Source organism: Coloeus monedula (assembly GCF_965178545.1).
Source record: "Coloeus monedula genome assembly, chromosome: Z".
Lineage (NCBI taxonomy): Eukaryota > Metazoa > Chordata > Aves > Passeriformes > Corvidae > Coloeus > Coloeus monedula.
This window is the reverse complement of record NC_138822.1, coordinates 66,086,264-66,107,326: the sequence shown is the minus strand read 5'-3', so window position 1 is coordinate 66,107,326 and position 21,063 is coordinate 66,086,264. Positions and strand designations below refer to the sequence as shown.

Genomic DNA, 21,063 nt, shown 5'->3' with positions numbered 1-21,063 from the left:
ATTCTTATCAATACATCTCAGTTATGTGCAGGAAATTTTGATAGGTGTTTTAGTGCTTCTTCATTCATGTGTGACAGGATTTAGAGATCATGAAGAAAGCTTCCAAAGCTTCTATCTGCATTCATTCTTCAGAGGTTCCAGGAGGCTCTAAAAAGTGTAACTGTGCTGCTATTAGGATGTAGTTTTCACAGTCACATCTAGTGCTATTTTGCTGAGCAAAGCGAAATGCAGCAGGAAACAGGATTCCTATTTGCATTTCAGTAAGGGAGGTGTGCTTCAATTTAGAGACACTCAAGGCTTTAAAATGAAAGAAACAAAAAAAGGGAGAGGAGAAACAAAAATGAAAAGAGGTGATTTTATCTGTATGTGCTGGAAATACAATAAAGATGTATACTTTTTTTTTGTATTGAAGTAGAAGAATGTTCATCTTCCCGAGAGCAGAATGGGCACACCTCCCTACAAAACTGAACAACCTTCCTCTTCCAGCCTGCAAGATGTTATATAAATTGTGAAATGTTTTGGTGGTCTCCTGAGCCTCCTCTCTGTGAAGTACCCACTCCTGGCCTTGGTTCTACATCTCATGCTGAGAATACTTGCATTTCTGGTGTAGAGTGAATCATCAGTGTGTTTACCAGCTCTTTTAGTCTACTTTCCTCTTTTTGTTCATTACAATCTGCTGAAGCTGTAAGTCATGGTTTATTTGATGGGACAGGTGGAGGAAGAAGAGCTCTAAGTGACTGCATTGCATTCTGTCTCTTCCTAGAAAAATTGCATTGTTTCAAGGCATATTTTCCCATGCTCTGGGAAAACTGGCATCAGCCTGGGTCTTCTGTCATCTTCTGAAAGCAAAGAAACTCAATTCACTATTTTGCTATAAGGCAGCATGCATAATTCGGCTGTGAGGCGGCATCACTGTATCACAGAAACTCACAGAAATGAAATATTTAAATTAAAACATGATGGTCTGTTTCATCAGTAGATTATCTCACAAAAGAAACATTCTGTTTTTTCCCAAGATGTAACAGAATAAAATTCAAAATTATGGCCAACTTCACATTTTTAATGGTTTGTTGAACAACGTTCATCATGGAACCCGTGGACGGCACTATCATATACACAGTTTTAGAAACCAAAGTCCCTTGACATCAAATGGTTGAGTAACGTGAGCAGAACTGTCAGTTGACATAAACAAGATTATTAAATTACATAGGCACTGAGTACTGTAAAATTTTGTAGTAGATTTCTAAATATAACCTACAGTGTGAATGGAGCCATGGCAGTGACACGGCAATATATATATATATTAAGGATTTTTATTTCTCCTCTTAGAGACTTACAGTCAAATTACACAGTAGCAAAGAATATGGCTTACATTCAGTAATACAACTACGACAACTTTTTTATAAAATTATCTTCAACCTCATCATAATTTTTGAAAGCTCCTGAAAAACAAACATGTAACACTCTATGGTAACACAAAATTCATTCACACCTCTGGACTTTCCATAAAGGTTCCTTGATTTTTAGTTTTATTAACAACTTGTAAGAATATTCTCACTTTGATAGATTGAAAAATTAGAAAACGTGCAATATGTACATAAGTTAAAAGTGAAAATAATCAGATCCTATATTAACATGTTACAGGAAATAACTTTTTTTTTGCCTTTAAAGCATTGAGATATATATAAATATAAAACAATTGATATAAATTTGTAAAAGAAACATAAGCAGCTTACTTTAAGCAAAAAAATCCTAGACAATAAGGTTGCCTTAAGGGAATCTCAACTGAGCTATATGATCTAATTTTGAACAGATACCATCTTTTTATTTTCTATTCTAATATCTGTAACTGTTATTATTCTTTTTGTCATAAACCTAGCTCCCTCTGTATGAGCAGCCTAACTTTTCCAAAAGAAAATACTGAGAGAAGTTGGATGGTGCCTAGGCAGTTGTTTTTAACACTGTATACCTATACAGTGTTTACTACATAAAGCATTTGTCCTCTGAGGCATTTTGCATTGTACATGTATGCAAATAAACTTGAATGTTGCATTGATTAAAATTAAAAAGTTATTATTCAGATGATATGTAGCAAGTTCTTCAATGAATTATATATATAACTGGGAGGATCTTAAGAATTTTTTACTTGAAAATATACATGAATCTATTACAAATAAATGTAAGGAAGTTGAAGAACAAATGTTGGTTCAATTGCCAAAAGTAATGTGACAAATAATAGAAATCAAACATTGCTACTGCTATTTTTAAACAACAGTTTAGGAAAAAATACAATCTGTGTGTTTTTCTCATTTGCTATACTTCCAAAAATGTTTAACACAAAAATAATTGGAAAATATGATTTTCTGGCAAAAACCTCACAACTATAAATATTTGTTCAGGTTTGGTATTCTGTATCAGTGTGTCATATTTTTAATTAAATATGCTAACTTATTGTAAGTACTGAGAATATTTAGAATTAATATTTTCGTAAGAACATTGATATAAATGTTAATCTACCTTTTCCCCCAACTTGGAGTGACAAAAATATTCAAATTTATCATTTACTTGAAAAAGTGCAGTTTCATACAATTCCATGATCACTAGTTCATAATATATTTTTTTACACAGAAACAATACTGTTTTTCTGATATATTATGTTCAGCAAAACCTTTACGAGGGCAAGAAAGTCAAAATTAATACAAGCCATTTCCAATTTTTTGTATACTGTAATCCTCTAGAAGAATAAAAAAGATCCACAGCAACCATTGTCAATTGCACCATAAGCCACCAATTGCACCATAAGAGATACCTGTAGGACTTCAAAAAGCGAAATCTCATCTTATTTCTTGGAGATGGACGAGGCATATAGGCTCCGAAAGGATCCCACAGAAACGCCATTGGAAAAGCTAATTCTAAAACTGTCTAACAAGTGTATCCCTGAGGGGACACAGGACAGTAGTGCTGGAAGTGCCCTACACTAATCATGAAGTGCTTGTAACTGTGTAAGGGTACGTCCTTTTCCTTTGGTATGCTTTGGCAGAGATGTGGCTGGCTGAGAGCACAGGCTAAAGGGATAACTGGGATTTCCTGCTGCGTGAGGCTTGCCCTTTGCATAAACATCTCCTATATTCAGGGCTCTTATCACATTATTCAAGTGAGAACTCTTATGGTAAACCCTTAGATAGTTACAGCAGCCACTAACGAGCACAGAACTATGGAGCTAAGGCAGACCAGAAATAGCCAATGCTCTGATTATTCACTGCTGCCCAGACAAAACTCCTCAAATTCTTAACAGACTGTTGGAAGTATTTTTAATAAGGGTTATATTTGAACAACCTGTTTCAACTGGCATCAGACAGCTAAGAGTATGGAGAGACTAAAAAAGCCAAAAGAACAAAAAAAAAAAAAAAAACAAAACCAAATCAAAATCTGCTGCATCCCCCAAAGTGTAGCCCCAGCAGAGCAAGGAGATAGTAAACAGGGAGTAAAACTGGTGCTGGAAACACAATCACAAATCCCTCAACTGGCTCTTTGTTTAATTCCTAACTGTCTTCAAGTGTGTCTTCCATCCTCACTGTTTCTTAAGAGAATCAATTTATAACATTAAGCAGCTTTCCTGAGAGGGCTTAATGATCTACAAGAGATCAGCCACTCTAAGAAAGTACGTCTCAGTCTGGTAGATAATTTTCAGGCCTCTGCAGCTTTTCTCAATGACATCACTCCTGTGCTGAATTACCACCAGTGACGTTGAGAATTGAACTCAGTTCCTTCCAACCTGAGGTCGTTCCAGTTCAGTGTCTTTTTGTTGTTTGTTTAGCTGCCTGGGTTTGTTCTTCTTTTTGTTTTATTATTTATTTTTTATTCAAGACTCAACTCTTGCATACAATTAGTCTAGCCTAGCTTTAGTAGTGATAAATGCAAGCAGCTCTCAACACTGGTAGGCAGAGTATTCTCTACTTCCATTGATCTTGAAACAAAATAAATTCAGATATTTTTATTCATAAGAAATGTGATCAAGAAGAAACTGAGTATTCACCCAGAGCAAGGTTAAAGATGAAAATTTAGAACTACCCAGGGCTTTACCAGAAAAGTTCAGAGACTTAGAAAAATAAATTCCTAGGGATACGTTACAACTATCCATCAATTATCTGATAAAATGTACTGTTTTCATGGTAAAGGGTACTATGAGTAAGTACACTCTTCAGAAAGATTGTAAATGTGCTGGCTATATTTTTCTCCTTGGAAGAACCATTTTTCTCCTCTTACACTGACAAATGCACTCCAGCATCAACTGACAATATCTTCACATCATAAGTTTTCAATATGTGGGATTCATAGGTGAAAGCTTCAAGAAGGCCAAAGTCACTTTTTTTATTTGAGCAGCTAAAATTACAGACTATATAATTGAATTAAAATAATGTAGCAACTAATTTTCAAAGGAATGGAATTGAAATCATTCCAACAGTGGTTAGTAAGGTGCCTTCTGAATATCATAAGCTATAGTCTTCTTCAAAATTATGATATCATTAAAGTCTGAGTGATTAATAGATCACTTTAAACATGCCTGAATAATACTGAATGTGAGCATTGCGAAGATCAGTATTTCTCTTCTGGCAAATAAACCCAGGGCAGGCTGCATTTTTATAATTGTATCCTAAGTATCTTAATATTGCCAGATATTTTTCCTTTTCACATTCTGTTTCCAAAAAGGATTTTGTACAACACATTAATGCAGCAGCAATATTTGCCTTTTTATTTCTTTTAATAAAGAAAACGGAACCAAATAAACTGAACACATTTATTGTGAGGTCTCTTTCCTTCTCAGTGCCTTTCCTTCACTGTGGCACTAAATCTTCTAATGAAGGCAGTCATAATAAGGTCACAGAAATAAGCTTCTTACAAGATTACTAAAGACTAAATTTATACCTTGATATCAAAACCACTTATTGTCACTGTGTAGTGGCATGCAGTAGATCACAGTACAAAAACATGTCACAGTGCTTATAGAAATTCAAGGAAATGAGGGGGAAATAATTCTGTAATACACCTTGACTTTTACAGAGAAATTGCTAGACTCTTCCAGCCATTTTCCTTTACTTTCAGACAAAAAAAAACATTTCCAGAAACACTCAAATAACATAAAATGATTTGACATGAAATTGCTGCTATTTAGAAGTGTTTTTTGGAAAAAACCAGCTCAATAGAATAAACACATCTATAGTTTTATATAAAAGAGGTATAATCAATCATTGCATTCAGTGATAATTCAAACTTCTTCTAGAAATGAATACTGTTATAAACAATTATGGTGCAATATCTTTGACATTCTACGCAGTTTTGTGATTACAACTGTTGGTCTACATTTCTTTGAGAGATAGTGAGATATCAGCCCCACACTCCAAGCTGGTCAGCAGTACACCTGTAGTGTGTTATGATGGCTTCAGCTTTACAGAATCTACAAAAGGTGAATTTTTAGAAACATTTTTACTATTCCCCCTTATATGTCAACTACTACTTTTTATAGAAAAGGTTCATATAAATAAAAAATAATATTTAGTGTAATTAGAAATGTGAAACTTAAATTAATAATGAGCACATAAACCAACATGAAATTAGACTTTTTTTTGGTCAGTTGAAGTTGGGTAAGTGTGAAACCTCCTGTAAGTAACTAGGTCAGTCATAAGCAGAAATACCCTCACAGACTTGGTATACCTTCCTATTTTGACAGACGAAGTAGTGGTGAATGTAAAAAACAGAAGAAAAAAAAATATGAGGTTACTTTTAAGCTGAGGGAAAGCAATGGGGATTTCCTGCACCCTCCCTTTGCAGCCCCTGCACAGTCATGCTCCTTCCCAAAGCCTGTACCTCTGTGTGGTTCTATCATACACAGTGTTGTACGTTGAGAAAAAGGATGTTACAGTTCCTATTGTGGCAGTAGCAATGGCATGGCTCAGCTGGGATCTACTGGTCAAACTAAAGGGAAAGAAGGAACTGCATAGACAGTTGAAGCTAGGATGGGTGACCCAGGAAGAGTATAGAGAAGGAAAATTATTCACGATGGGGTCAGGAAGGCTGGAGCTGAACTTGGCAAGGAACAAAAAGAATACCAAGGGCTTCTATGGGTATGTTAACCAGAAAAGGAAGGTCAAAGGAGGAGTAATGGCCCCTGTTAAACAAGGCTGTAAAAATTGTTTAACAAGGATGAAGAGAAGGCCGAGGTACTCAACAATATTTTTGCCTTGGGCTTCAGTGATAGCCTCTCCTCCCAGACTTCTCAAGTGGATGGACAGTAGGATGGGGACTGGGGGAGCAAAGTCCCTCCCACTGTAAGTAAAGATCAGGTTCATTACCACCTGAGGAGCATGAATGTACAGAAGTCAGTGGGACCTGGTGAGGTGCATCCCAGACTCCTGAGGGAAATGGCTGATGTAGTTGCCAAGCCAGTCTCCATCATATTTGAAAAGTCATGACAGTCCAGTGAAGTCCCAGGTGACTGGAAAGGGAGAAACATTGTACTCATGTTTCAAAAGGGTAGAAAGGAGGACTCTGGAACTATCAACCTGTCAGCCAGCAAAAGAAGGACATGGACCTGTTGGAGGATAAGAGAGATGGAGCACATCTCCTGTGAGGAAAGACTGAGAGAATTGGGTTTGTTCAGCTTGGAAAAGAGAAGGCTTTAGAGTGACCTAAAGGGAGGGGGAAGAGGAAAAGGGGAAGACACCGTTCACACGAGCCTGTAGTGACAGGACAAGTGGGAATGGCTTCAACCTGAAAGAGAGTAGGTTCAGATTAGGTCTCAGGGGGAAGTTCTTTGCTGTGAGGGTGGTGCAGCACTGGAACAGATTGCCCAGAGAAGCCGTGGATCACACATCCCTGGAAGTGTTCGAAGCTGGACTGGATGGATCTCTGACTAACTTGGTCTAGTGGAAGGTGTCCCTGGCCATGGCAGGGGGATCAGAACCAAAGGATATTTAAGGTCCCTTCCAACTCAAATCATTCTATGTTTCTATGGTTCTATGATATAAACTCTGTTGCTTTATTTAAAAAATTCTTATTTATCAACAACTGGAAACTCAGAAGGAGTTCAAACTGAGGTCATTACAACACACAGGATCGTTTACATTAGCATACAGCATTTTACAGATGCTTCTCTCTGAGTTATTCCTTCTGTTTTCAAACACCGTCTGATGGTTTAGTTAGACATCTCCAAACAAAATGCCACTGAATTTTGTGTAGTTAAAGTCAAATATTGACCCACTATCTCAAATATATATCTTCCAAGATTCAAATTATAAATAATTTCATAATATTCATGTAGATTTTGTTATGGTCTAAATATTTTCCCAGCTTTTTTCCTTTCTCTCTTGCTATCAAGACAAATGAAACACAACCTTCCCAACAAGAATTAGGATGAAACAGTTTGAATATAGGATAAACTCACATTCTAATTTTCTCCAGTAGAATGATAGTGTTTACAGTTTCACATGGAGGCACCTCAACAAAAGTTTATGCTGGAAAGCTAAAAATATGCAAGGCCTAGAATTAAACAAAATTACTTTCTACATTTCATTTAGTTTTTAGATAACTTCAAGCTTATTTAAAAAAAATTCTTCTAACTTCCATTTTTTCACATTATTCCTGTTCAGAATATTGTATTTCAAATAGAGATATTTTCTTCTGTAATAAGTATCCTGAAATCTGAGCTATTCCTTTTTCACCTGAGCAAAAAGGCTCACCCTAAACAAAAAACCTTACACAAATCTGACTGAGTTGTAAACTGAAAACCTGCATTTTCAAACCCTCAAAAGACAAGCACATTTCCTTCAGTCTTTCATTTTTTCCTTCACTCTGATCTATTTTAACACTCAAGGGAGTCTGAATATATATTATTTTTGATACCAGCTTGGTCCTATTAAAATGTGCAGTGCAAAATAAATCACAAATTATTTCATTCAGGATGAAGTATCAAGAAAAAGGCATGTTCTTACTATGTTTTGTTAAGTTTAAGATTCTACCCAAGACTGGTATCTCTTTGCACTGCAAATTCTTTCTGATTATTATTACTTATCATCCCTTCTTGGCTGTAATGCTTAATCCTGCAGTCCTTGTGTCCATGGAAAAAATCTGGCTAAAATATTTCTGTAAGGCTTTTTTATTGAACAACAGTTTCTGAAGTAGTTGGTAGTAGTGACAGTACTCTTGTGATTGCAGCATCCACAAGAATGCTCTGCTGAGAATTTTTTGTGATTTATAAAGACTCAGCATACCCTGCAGCCCATCTATCAAAAGGTTTTCTTACATATCTAGTCTACCACAATTGTGAACTTCTAATCATTTTAATGATCTCCCAGATTCCTAAAAAACCATTACACTAAATGGTTAAAATTACCTAGAAGGAGGACATACAAAAAAGCATACACAAGCATGTACTTACACACACCCATTTTGTAATTAGGAAATATATAATAATTCTGAAAATATCATAAAATATCTGAATTTTGCTTTTTCAGTAACTTTTACAATGATGTAACTTTTGCTAGTGCTAATTTTAAAAATATGGCCTGATTTGAGATGCATATATAAAGGGTTTTGCCTCATCAGTCATTAACTATTTGTGGCATCTCATATATTTATTGCGTGAAAATTATTGTAAATAGTGATGACTAATTTAAAGTGAGAGGAAGTTTGATGCTCTTGTCATTGCCACCAGAGTCATTTGATGAAGCTCTCTCTCAGAAAGTAAAATGAGTGTGTCAGTGCTGGAAGCAAACCACATGAATAGATAAGTGTATGAAGGATAAAAAAAGTGTGAAATTCTTTCCTACAGACTAAGTACTAATAGTGGAGAGCAAGAAGAGACATGTCAAAAATGTACCATCCTAAACAGATAGCTCTTCCATTAGATATGCATACAGACAGACACTACCTACTAGGGGTGACAGATATCATCACAAAGGGAATATCAGAATGAAAACCAGGAGATCTGAGCTCAGAAATAAGTTATTTTAATAATGAAGGTGGCAAGCCATGCAGCAATGTTAAGACTGTTGAAATATATCTAGTGGAGTTTTTACGAAATTTGCACAAACAACTTTTACTGAGCAAGGTTTTTCTCTGAGTTTCTCTGACAACTCCCGCAGCCTGTGTTAACACATTATCCTTGGTACAGACTAGTATGCTTATCTACAGACATTATACAAGCACTGTACACTGATCATCAGCTTATAAACTACAGAATTCTGTAAAAAACACAATTGAAAGTATTTTTAAAAAGGTAGTCAGATTGAATAATATGTGTTATAAAAATGCTTAGTCCCAATAATTTTCCAATAAATTTTATTTGTTAAACCTATATTTACCAAAAAAAAAATCATTTTACATAAGAAATGTATGTTGTAGTCATTATTTTTTAAATCACTGCTGAAATCAAAGCTTTTCTATTTATCGGCTCTTTCAAAGGATGCTGATAAACTTCAAGGACAAATGGCGTCTCTAGAACTACTGAGGAACCTAATTTTAGTACAAATGAAATTGAAGAGCTTGTGCAAACGATTACCAGGCACCTTTGACTCATGTTTGGAGCTGGCTTATTGAAAGGGGATTTCACAGATTAAAAAAATGTATATTTAGCAAAATACCTATGAAAGCTTTCAGGGTTTTTTTTTTATTCCTCAAACACCTGTCAGAAAACTAGAGTTATTCCTTTCCCTGAACACTTAAAATCCTATGCTTTTAGTGGGATTTCAAGAAGTATTTGGCAGGAACACATTCTACTTCTAGGTGACTGCAACAGAAGTGGCATCAGAGTCACTTAGATCAGAGCTAATTTGAGAAGTGCCTTAGGACAAGGGCAAAAAATGGGACAGCTCTGGACAGTGCTGAAATGCAAAAGAAATAAGCTTAATTTATAGGTAGCTTTTCAATTTACTGAATTTGCTGTTAACACATATAAAAAATCCTGTTTGCATCACCTATAATATTAAGTGCTCTTTTGTAAATATGGAAATAAAGATCCTACTTCAATGCCTGAGCACAAGAAGATAGAATTAGCTGCCAGCAAGACTTGGGAAATCTGAGTCTTAAAGTCTGTGCAACTCAGCCCTGTTTGTCTGTGTGACAGTGAAAAAGCATGGATCAGTTCTCCTGCTGCTCAGATAGGCACATCCATCTGTCTTTTTCAAAGATGATGGACAACATTTATAAGTTCTTAAACAGGGATGTTTGTCTTATGCATCAAAGTCTTATTCAGAAGAAAGGAACAATTTGAGGAAAGGCATTAGGGCTGCCCAGGACACACTTTCTAGAGAATTAGCAAACTTTGAGTTTCCAAGTAAATATACCCTCCGAAAATGAGTATTGTCAATTGGTAGTCAACATGGCAGACAAAAATACTGGAAAATCTCAGAAGAGGTGTCTGCAAGAAAAAAGTGGAGATAACTCTCTTGTCTACACACCTATATATTGATTCAAAATTCAAATATCCCAGGTATTGTTAAGGTTTTTAATGACCAAATTGACTGAAACAACATTCTACATATTTTGTATTGAAAGAGAATCATTAAATAAAGCATTCAAAAGAATACTTTAGATATCTATTTTGTGTGTTTCAACAGCTTATGAAAATTAAAATTATCCATCTGTAAACAAGCTTTTTTTCATGCAGTGAAAATGGAAGTTGAAGTAGGGAGCTTAACTGTTTTAACCTAAACCTAAAAGCATATCACTACCTGAACTAGGACCAGAATCTTGCTTAACACATGACACTAATAATAATATGCATATTAAAATTATAGTTTTATATATTTGTTTTTATTAATTTTCTATATAAATTTATTTATAGTATAATAATTCATAATTTATGTTAATATAAATGTAACAAACTTCATATTGAAACAAGGAATTTTACTGCAGGTAGGAAAAAGTATTATATTTCGTTTTTAATAATTTTTCATTATATTTATTCCAATCCAATTTCTGCTTAATTATATGAAAATTAAGATAATTATATTTCTAATTCATTCATTTAGCTCTACTGACTTACTTAATTGCACAGACCTAACACAAGAATTACTATATTAGATTATGAGAACAGCTTTATTTAGATTTTATATTGAAAGTACTATCATAAAGTTCCTAGCATAAATTATGAAAATTGTTAGGAAAAGGATGAAAAAGGTAATGCTTCGCATTGTAAGTTACCCTAAAAACTGAACGAATGTGAAAGTAATATTAAACCATTTGTTGCTGCAGGTGACTGAAGAAAATTCATTAGTAAGAATTTACTGAAACGTTCTCGACAGAAATACAAAAAATTATGCAAAACTATAGTGTAATAGTTTTAGTCACTTCATGTTGAGAGCACATCAAAACTACATATAAAGCTAGAAAGTTAGAAAGCAACATGGCCTAGGACCATCTGCTCCAGGTGACCCTGCTTGAGCAGGGGGGTTGGACAAAAGGATTTGCAAAGGTGCCTTCCAGCCTGAGAGATTCTGTGATGCTGTAAATCAATCCCATTTTTGATAGGTATTGACATCACGAAAGCGATGGAATTTCAGAAGTGCTTTAACTGTCTTGCAAAGTACTTCTCCCTCTGTAGAAACACGCTTTCATGCCCTCTGGTGTTCAATAAAATAAAAAATACTGCTCTCAGAACAATTTCTTCTAAACTAATCACACATCCATAACCAGGTCATTCTCTTCCTTTTGGAGGGGTTTGTTCAGCTAGCTGCCACCTCATGTGTCTGTGTGGTAAGCTCAGCTGATCTTTAAGCTACACTGGCTGTTTTGACCAGCTCTCTGTCAGCTGCAGTAGCTCCGACACCTCTCACACTGCACAGATCACATCTTTATACAGAGGGTTGTACTAACCTGGAGCAAATTCCTTCCCTGGATTCTTAAGGGCTTAAAACCCTCAGAAAATGGGACTTAGACAACATTTTTAAAGGAAGAATAATTCCTAGCATTTAAAAATGTGAGCTGTGTAAAACTCAAAGTGTTTAATATAATATTATTCAAGCTCAACACTATGTGACTGTAAGGCAGGAGCAGTAACAAATAAACCAAATTAAAGTAAAGATGATTGCAACAGCAAGCCTGACTTATGCCTGTCTTCTTAGTAGCTGGGGTTGAAATACATTTTTTCTTAAAAAAGAAAAAGCGGCAACCATATGTACTTTACTTTATATATACCTCTTCAGTGCTTGAAATTGTGAGGAATATTGGGACCATCTCCAAAACACAATTCCCACATGAGCTGCTGACAGTAACAGTTTGTGCTCATTATGAAAGGATCAAGTCCTGGGTGTATGAAAAGCAAATACCACTCATTTTCATGTGTGTGAGAATATTTCATTCTGATATGGCTCAGAATGTGCTGGTGTCTTGCACAAGGGCCATTCTTTGTCACTGGTGTCTTGATGTCCTTGTGCATACAGCACCCACGGCCCAGTGCAAAGGGGCACACTACTACCTCCCAGCTCCATCAAGGCAGCCCATTATTTCAACTGCCAGGGCTAAATCTTCACATATACTTAAAAAACCCCCCCAACCAACCCCTAAGAATTTCACTTACCATGAAAAAAACAATCTAACCCCCAAACCTGTTCACTACTAATACATCTCCACGCCGTCTGTTACTAAAAAATGAATGGGAACTGAAGATTAATTCTAAACAAAAAACAAAAATCCTTTTTAGACAGAGGTTCTGAAATGGAGACAGTGAAAACTTCTTTTCCTCTCATATCCTCACAGAACTGAAAGAAAATGCTGGCTTCCTTATATCCAATAAATTTTCAGAATGGTTCTTTAGATAATGAAAAGAACTATCACCTTTTACCATGACATGAGGTTGCAAGACACATACTGCCTGTTGAGAAGTCAGATACAGCTGTTCATCCACGATTATTTCCTTTCACGTGAACATGTGATAATAGATTTGTATAAAGTTTTCTATCCCGAAGAGTTAGACTAGAAAGTTGGAACAGACATAGAACAAAGATCCAAACAGGTTTAGTTTTTCTTCTTTTCAGAAAGAAAATATGAAAAATCATCAATAAGAACACATGGGAAAAAAAATTAGCAGTGGACATTCCTCAAACAGATAAATGCAGTGATGGTACATTTGGATAACCTTTGTAAAGAAGTTCTTAGCCAAGCACCTTTTTCACATTGTATTTCGGGTTATAAACCCTGATCAGATTGTCTTGCACTATGCTCTCTTTTGCTTATTTGTACACCAAAATGTGACTTTTTAGTAACTATATTTGTTTCTTAGTTTCACATATAAAATTACAGAGTATACGGTGTGTGTGTGTGTGTGCGTGTAAGCAGACAAAGCCCAGAAGTGGAATAGCAATACTGTTTCATGAGAAGTTGAGGCCCAAGAAAAGAGCAACATACCAGTCCCGGAGTCAAGTGCATCTAGCTGAATGTTTGAGCATGCAGAAGACTAATTAAAGCCACAGGAAAGAAGGAAAGGGCTTCACAAAGAATACTGTAGTACTCTGAGAAATAAGGAAGGCTGGAAATCTACTAGAAGATCTGTAAAAACAGATAGGAGTTACAGGACAAAGAAGGAATAAGAGATGCTATAAGAAGCACAGAGATGAAAGAGGAAACATGACTGAAGAAACCTCTAGTTTTAACCACAAATAAATTTCTGGGAAAGGGAGTGGGGTTATTTCTAGTCTAAAATACTTTTGTCTCTTTTTTTCCTTTACAATTCATGGAAGAAACCGTTTCATTACCATATACATGTTTTGGTGAGAGAAGAATGACGTACTTCCAAAATCTTCAACCAAAAATTATTTTCCCCTTATAACAAAGCCTTGGTGAATGCCCATACAAAAATCTAAGCTTTCCCCTCCAGACTTGAAATATTTTATGTGACTTTGGCTGCATACCTTGGGAATTTATGTGATGCTTTACAGTTGCATTAACTAGTACAGAAAATTTATTCATGCTAAAAATAGAAATTTGGAACAAAATTACTAGTACTTTTAAAAGCACAAGTAAAAGGAAAATAGAGATGTGAAAGTTCCTAGCAGTGGTTTTCAACTTGGTTTCATAATAGGGTTTTTTCCCTATTTGCAAGGTGTAAGACAGCACTTCAGTTGCTCAATATTATCAAATTACGTAGAAATTGTGATTATATATTGTATTGCAAGGTTACATTTGAAAAAAATGTTGAGTACTATGCTGATTTGCAAAATTAGTCGCCAGTACACTGAAACATTTTTATCAGCTTAACAGTTCTGGAGAACAGACAATATTTAGTTGAATGAATAAAGACATTTTGGAAACTAGTTCAATGATATGTCTGTAAATTGACAGTTGACTGTAACAGAGGAAGCTGAGTCATCAGCCAATCAGCTGAAACAAGGAAGTGCAGCTGTAGAGTGCATTGATTTCTTATCTATTATGCTGGTAAGGAATTTTTGAGACATTTTACCATTTCTGATCAAGTTTTGACTCAATATAGGTCATTTAGTATCATTTAATAATTTCATCTACAATAAAGACTTTGCTGATTGTTAATGTTTGTCCTCATTTTCATATTTTGTCAATATTTCTCCTCACTAGAAGCCCAGATATTTAAAATATTTTCAACCATAAACTTTTCTGATGGATTTACTTTAAGAATCAGTTGAAATGCATCTGTTATGTTGGATATAAGTGAACAAATTGTGATTTTCATAAAATATTAGTTTTTTGCTGCCTATAAAGCTGCCTTTCCAAGACTGGGACAGATTTGCTGTGTCTGTCCACACTGTGATTTCCCTGTCTTATTCTGGTAAAAATCCCAAACCTAATAAATTTTCAATAACGTTAGTATTTTGGCAGTGTCATGAATTATCCTGCCCATCCGACATCAGATAGACAATGTCACCACTAGAATAGGTGGAGGCTGCCTGGCTCACCTCATACTATCATGATCTAGTCGCTTGACAACTAAAGACACTACTGAATGAAGTTACTCCCATGAACTCCGCTGAGTTTTCCTCTCTAGTTTTAAGAGCTGAAGTTCCAGTTTGTTCCAAAATTATTGCACAGCAATATTGATACAGCCATTATTTGACAAGAATAATGCTTTTCAGCTAACCTCAAAGTGAAAGGAAATGAAACACTGCCAATTAAGTAGTAATGCTGCAAAAACTTAGTAGTTTCTCTTACAGCATCCTGCAAAAAAGCAACATATTCTTTACAGGGAGGTTCCTCTTTGTTTGAGGGCAACAATAATTTTTGAAGTAGATAATGTGTCTAATACTGTAATCACAATTAGATCATCCTTTTTAAAAGATAATTTGTACCTTAATGAAACTGTTTTCAAGAACAGATGTTGGGAGAGTAGAAAGAGCGCCCTGGCATTTCAAATTCAAAGTGTACCTATGCTTTTCTATGTGATTCATCTGCTATGGTGTGGTAACTATGACTGATATTAAGTCTTTTATTTTAACAAAAAATACTACAGTCCCTGTCAGCAAAAGCTTCTTATGTAAATCCAATAATACCCACCCAATTTTTTTAACATAATTGCCTCCACTCATGAATAATTACATTTAACAATTTAATTACATGTTCATGAAGAGCCACAATGCAAACCATTTAATTAAAAACCATCAAACCAGGACAAAAACAAAATTACTTTGTTTTCCAGGATTCCAATTCAATAAACACTTAAGAGTCAAGTTTAATACAGTATCACAGTAATGTTAGCAATTGGCTTCTGTGAAGGGAACAGAACATTGGAGCCACTTGATGTTTAAAGTTTAATTTCTGGGGTTTTAATTCAAAATGTTTTGCATGGCTTTGTTTCAGAGCCTTGGGATTATGTAGCTTGCTGTGTAGTAGACTACTTTTCACTTAATAAGAGCAATGATATAACACTCACATATTGCATTGGCCACTTAGTTTTATGTAGTTGCTGTACTCTTTACAAAACTGCCTATCACATGACAGAATGAAGAAAGTGGTAATTCTGTACTCTTCTGGTGACTGTGTGGGGAAATTTAGTGGGTGAAATGGAGAATCCCTTTTTCCATGTCTACAGTAACTCACAGGTCTTGGCACTGTCTCAGCAAGCCTGGATTCAAAAATCTTCAAGACAATTGGATTAGACAAACTTCTCCTTGTCCTTTGAGGTCTCTTATCAGTTACTGGGGTGACATACAGACAACTCTTTGTTTTCTACTAGCCCTTTTATTAATCCAGTCCTGACTGCTTATCCAATTAGCAAGCCAGTTAATATTTGTTAAATTTTTCTGCTATCCTATATTACTTCAAAAATATTCACCTGTCTTTATTCCAACCAGCTAAGATGCAAAGAGGACTTCCTGTGTTAAAAGAGCACACTGAGAATTAGAACGTGTATATACAATTGATACACGATTACCAATATTTTCAATAGTTGTTCTTGAAGAAAAGTCAGGCTAAATTAAAGTGTCTATGACTATGAAGAATACCTTTGTCCTCCTTTTACATTGTGCATTGTGCTACAATCTTTAAGGAAAGGACTTCATACACCTTTTAGCCACTGAAGTCTTCATCATCCACTACGATGGAGCTGCAGAGGGGAAAGTAAGTATGGATGGATAAGACAAGAGAGAAATGTCTCATAGCTATGTAGTAAATACAGTGGAAAATTACATAAATTGAATGTTGACCTCATTATTAAGGAAATTGGAGGCAGAAGAAGATAAAGTCATAGCAGTCATATTTCCTCATATTCTGGCTACCTGAGTTAGCTTTGCTAATGTGCTGAGTCGATAAAAACAGACAAACGTAAAGAAAGTTTTTTGTGAACAACTGAAGAGGTTTACTACAAGTCTTTAAGTCATGCAACCAAGTATATAAAATTGAGTAAAACTTTGATCTTACTTTTTCTCTATTCAGTACCCATTTACAGAAAGAAAGCAATATTTGCCCCTCATCAATCATCAATCTTCCCATCGTGAAGAAAAATAACTTCTGCTGTACAGTATTCAAGTATTGCAGCAATGAATCACAAAATCACACACTAGGTGGAGGGGTCTCAAAAAATCACTTTTGCCCCACAAATCAAAATGCCCCCTGGATATGCTTTACTTTGTTTTGGAATACATATAGTCTTACTTTTATTTCATTCTTTTAATCCCAAAAGGTATTTATCAAGCAAGTTGAGTCTGAATTAAAATACTGAATATTTAAAAGTTATTAATGATTTAGTGCTGTATTTTATGCTATTTCTAAATTATTTTGAATTTAAAAGACTGAATGAAAAAGTTCAAGTGAACATCAGACTAATAACCAAGTAGTGAATCAATTTTCCTGCATTGTAAAGTCAGATAAAAAGCTGTTTAATTATTAAAAAACTTACACATGCATTGGCAGCAATCCATACTTCACATGTGCATTTAAGCCAGCAACTCTTAACTATGGATAATTATTTTTCATTCTTAAAAATTAAACTTGTTTCTTCAAGGATAATTCTGGGATCTCCAAACTTTCCTCTTTTAGTAAACAGGATCTTAGGAACTGGAACATCCTCACAGCACCATTTCAATCTCAAAATGGACTCATTTTGCAGCAGTCACTATACACGCACAGAGCAAAGGCAGCAAGCCTTCAATTCATAGAATGGATATTTTGGGATATTATTTTATAAAATTTGAAAAAAAATTTGACTTCTCATCTACATTGTTCTACATTGTTTCTGGTAACTCAAGAAACTGTTCTGGATAGCTTTACTTGTTCCTATTGCAAATTATGGAGGATGAAAAAAATCTATTGTTTTAACACGAAAAGAATTTGCCTCACTTTCAGTTATTTAAAAGTTAGTTTAATTTAAAATATTTTCACTAGTCTGTGTATAGCAATGAACAAAGAAAGGCACCTTGAAAATGTGATTAATTTCACTTGCCTTAAAGGTCAGTTTTGGACAAAACTTTAGAGGTGCCCTTCTCTTTTCAATACTCACAAAAGAAATTTGGATGGTTATTAACAAAGATGCTTGGCTTTTAAATGACTGGGTTGGGAGATGAATCACAACCCAGCTGATTAATTGTTAGGATGTAGCTGTATTAATTTAATTTCTTTTGCTTTCTCAGTCCCTTTTCTTCATGCTTCTAATCTTAAAAGCACATTCTTTTTTGCCAAAGAAATGACTTAAGAACCACACAAAAAGGATAGAAATTTAATTTGGCATTATCACTATCAAGGCTTATTTTCATTTTTAACCAATACTTTTAAACTCTTTTCTTCATTGTGGAATATTGGATTGCAGAATATGTATTCTACATTTATCTTGCTACACATAAAATCAAACACATAGTGTTACTTCTTACTGTAAGCAACTTTTTGTCACACAACTCGTTATGCAGCAGTTGGAGGATTATCTTTACCATTTTCCAAACAATCATCTTGTTGGCCAGTTTATCGCCCATTTTTAAATTTTCAGTACACCTGGTTCTGTCATGCCTTGCAAATGAGGGATTGAGAACAGGGCATTGTTATTTTTGGTTCTTTGCCTGGCATGGGAAGAGAAGGGAATTGGCCTAGGAAGTGTCTGGCTTTGCTCAAGCTCTAAAATGCCACAGCATCATGGGAGAGACTAAGACAGTACTAGAGACTCACGACAGACCTAACCCAGATGAATTATCATCATCAAGTTTGTTCTTTCTCGTAGAGACAGCATATTCTGCTGAGATAAATCAGCAGAATATGTCCCATTACAGCTGTCATCTTGAGGACAGCATATTTAGTGGCAGTCCTGGTATTGCCTTGTGTCTGATAGTTCCTTTGGGAGATTCTATTTTGTGATAAAGAATCCACATTTCTAATAATTATATTTTCTGAAGTTGAATGCTATTTCCATACAACCTTGAAAATGCTCTTTTCAGCAGTTCAGATCTAGCTTCCCTTTGATAAGTAACACTTCTTGAATACGTTTTACTTCAGAGAGCTGCTATATCACACGTTTCAGCAATAATCAGTACTAAGTATGTCTACCCCATGCATTTACTTTCTCATCAGTAGGACAATAACTTATCTCAAAGTTCAACAATGGTATTTCTTATTATCACTGCCTATCATGAGTCACTGTAATACCTAGGAACCTTCAAAGTGAACTAGGGCTCAGGGTTATTAGCTGTGAACCAAGAATATTCCAGCCACAGACATGCTCTTATATTCAAATAATTCCAGCTGGCCAATTAATAAATCAATATCCACAGGAAAAATCTATCTAAATTCATTAAAGTTGATATTTGTGTCTTCACTATTTCTTTTTCTTTTTTTTTTTTTTTTTTTTCAGGAAAATACAGCCTTGTATAAAGCGCTTTTATGTACACCTTGAAATTCAACAGAAAATCTTTGGGTTCCCAAACTTTCCTGATTAAAATGAGCATAATTCCGAATTATCTATTTCTGCAACCTCTCATAAGCAGAAAATACACTGATATGATTGTTTTCCCAGCCCAAAGAGATGTATTAATGATCCACTCTAATAACAGCAACACTTTAGGAAACACTGTGTCATAGGTTAGCAAGCATAGTCCCGGAAGGGATGTCCTTGCTAAGGGGTGCTTACAGTTTCCTCTGGGACCTGATAGAACCTATCAGCTGGCCAGTTTGAATATGGACAATTCTTTGAGCCACTTAAAGTTGTGACCACCTCTGTGATCCACATTTAAGAATAGGCAAACTCCCCCCCCAGCTCTCTCTCGTTTCCGGCGCTGGCACAGGTGGCTGCGGGCCCCGTGTGGGGGCCAGCGGGCCCGGCCAGGCCCTGCTTGGGCCAGGCTGGGCCGGGCCACGGCCATCCTGGAGCCATGGACCTGTTCCAGCCATGGAACCCCCCCCACTGCCTTGCTGTGGGCAGCCAGAGCGGCTCGGCTCTCCCCCCTCTCCACTGCGATAAGAAAAATTCAACATTCCAGCTGCAAAGCTGCAAGGCTGAGGTGAGATTAACCCTTTTACTGCTGTGAAGAGCTGAAAACCTGAGGGAAGAGAGAGAGGAGATGCTTAAAGCTGAAATTCTGTTGTGAAGCTATGATATATCAGAGTATCCCGTTGTAATTTCATGAAGATATGGGGGGTGGAGTGTTCAACTCGTAAGCAAAAGCACCTGCACTGAGATAGGCAGATGCTGACGCAGCTGTAATTTGATGAGAAGTTTGGACAGGGAGAGATGAACCAGATGAGGACTTTTGCCCCAAACGGGAAAGGAGAAACCTCAGTTCCTAGAGATGCTCCCAGAGATAGTCCTAACGATGAAGATGAGGAAGACCCTTTGCTCCCAGGGAAGGAGAAGGGCCTCTGTTTCTGTTTCTGAACGGCTCAACCTTAAAATTGTACCCCAAAAAACTTCTAGAGTGGACCCTTGAAAGCAGTTGCAGGAAGGAAAAGCTGCAAGTCGGGGGAAGGGACTCACACGCAGGCAGAGAGACTCCTCTTCCTAAATGGACTGAACAATATTTGGAAGTGGGCGGCTGTCTCGTTGTGATAATGTTTTCATAGCACAAGCAAGAAGAGACTTCTCTTTCTACATGGACTGAACAAGGTTATTATGGAAGTGGTAAACAGACTGAACATCTTAAGGGTTGTCTTTTCACATTGTCAGTGGGAGAAGGGAGGAAGGTGGGGGGAGGAGGAGAGTTCTGAAGGTGGTATAATTTTTTTTTTTCCCCTCTTTTAGGTTTGTTAATAAACTTCTTTATATTCTTTCAAGTTTGGTGCCTGCTTTGCATTTCTCCTAATTCTTATCTCACAGAAGATAAACAGTAATGAGTATTTTGGACCAAACCACTACACACTGTTAACAAGTATCACAACAGTAGTATCATCTGAGTGATGTGTAAGTTACAAAAAAGTATTTTATTAAGAATTTTTAAGCGACACTTAAGTCATTATGCCATATTCTACCTTGAGATTGTTATAGGACTTAATCAGAACAGCACTAAAGCAGATGGAAATGAAAGATGTGTGTGAGCTCTTGCTGTAATACAGAGGACTATATTTGTTGTGTGCACAAACCCTGGAGAAAACTTGGAGTTCTTTAATGAACCAGCAAAGCACAAAGAACGC

At 35.9% G+C, this 21,063-nt stretch overlaps 1 protein-coding gene across 4 annotated transcripts in view; it reads right to left on the bottom strand.

Annotated features, from left to right (window-relative positions):
- PDE4D (phosphodiesterase 4D) overlaps window positions 1–21,063 on the bottom strand; it is a gene marked incomplete at its 5' end in the record, with an annotated part of 319,930 nt that overhangs the window by 156,551 nt on the left and 142,316 nt on the right. The window contains one exon of one of the 4 annotated variants that reach the window (XM_082301745.1): window positions 2,810–2,902. The exons of the other annotated variants lie outside the window; for them this stretch is intronic. Coding sequence (XP_082157871.1) covers window positions 2,810–2,898 — 89 coding nt within the window. Of the gene's footprint in view, window positions 1–2,809; window positions 2,903–21,063 lie in introns of those variants that run through there. 4 annotated transcript variants of the gene reach the window in all.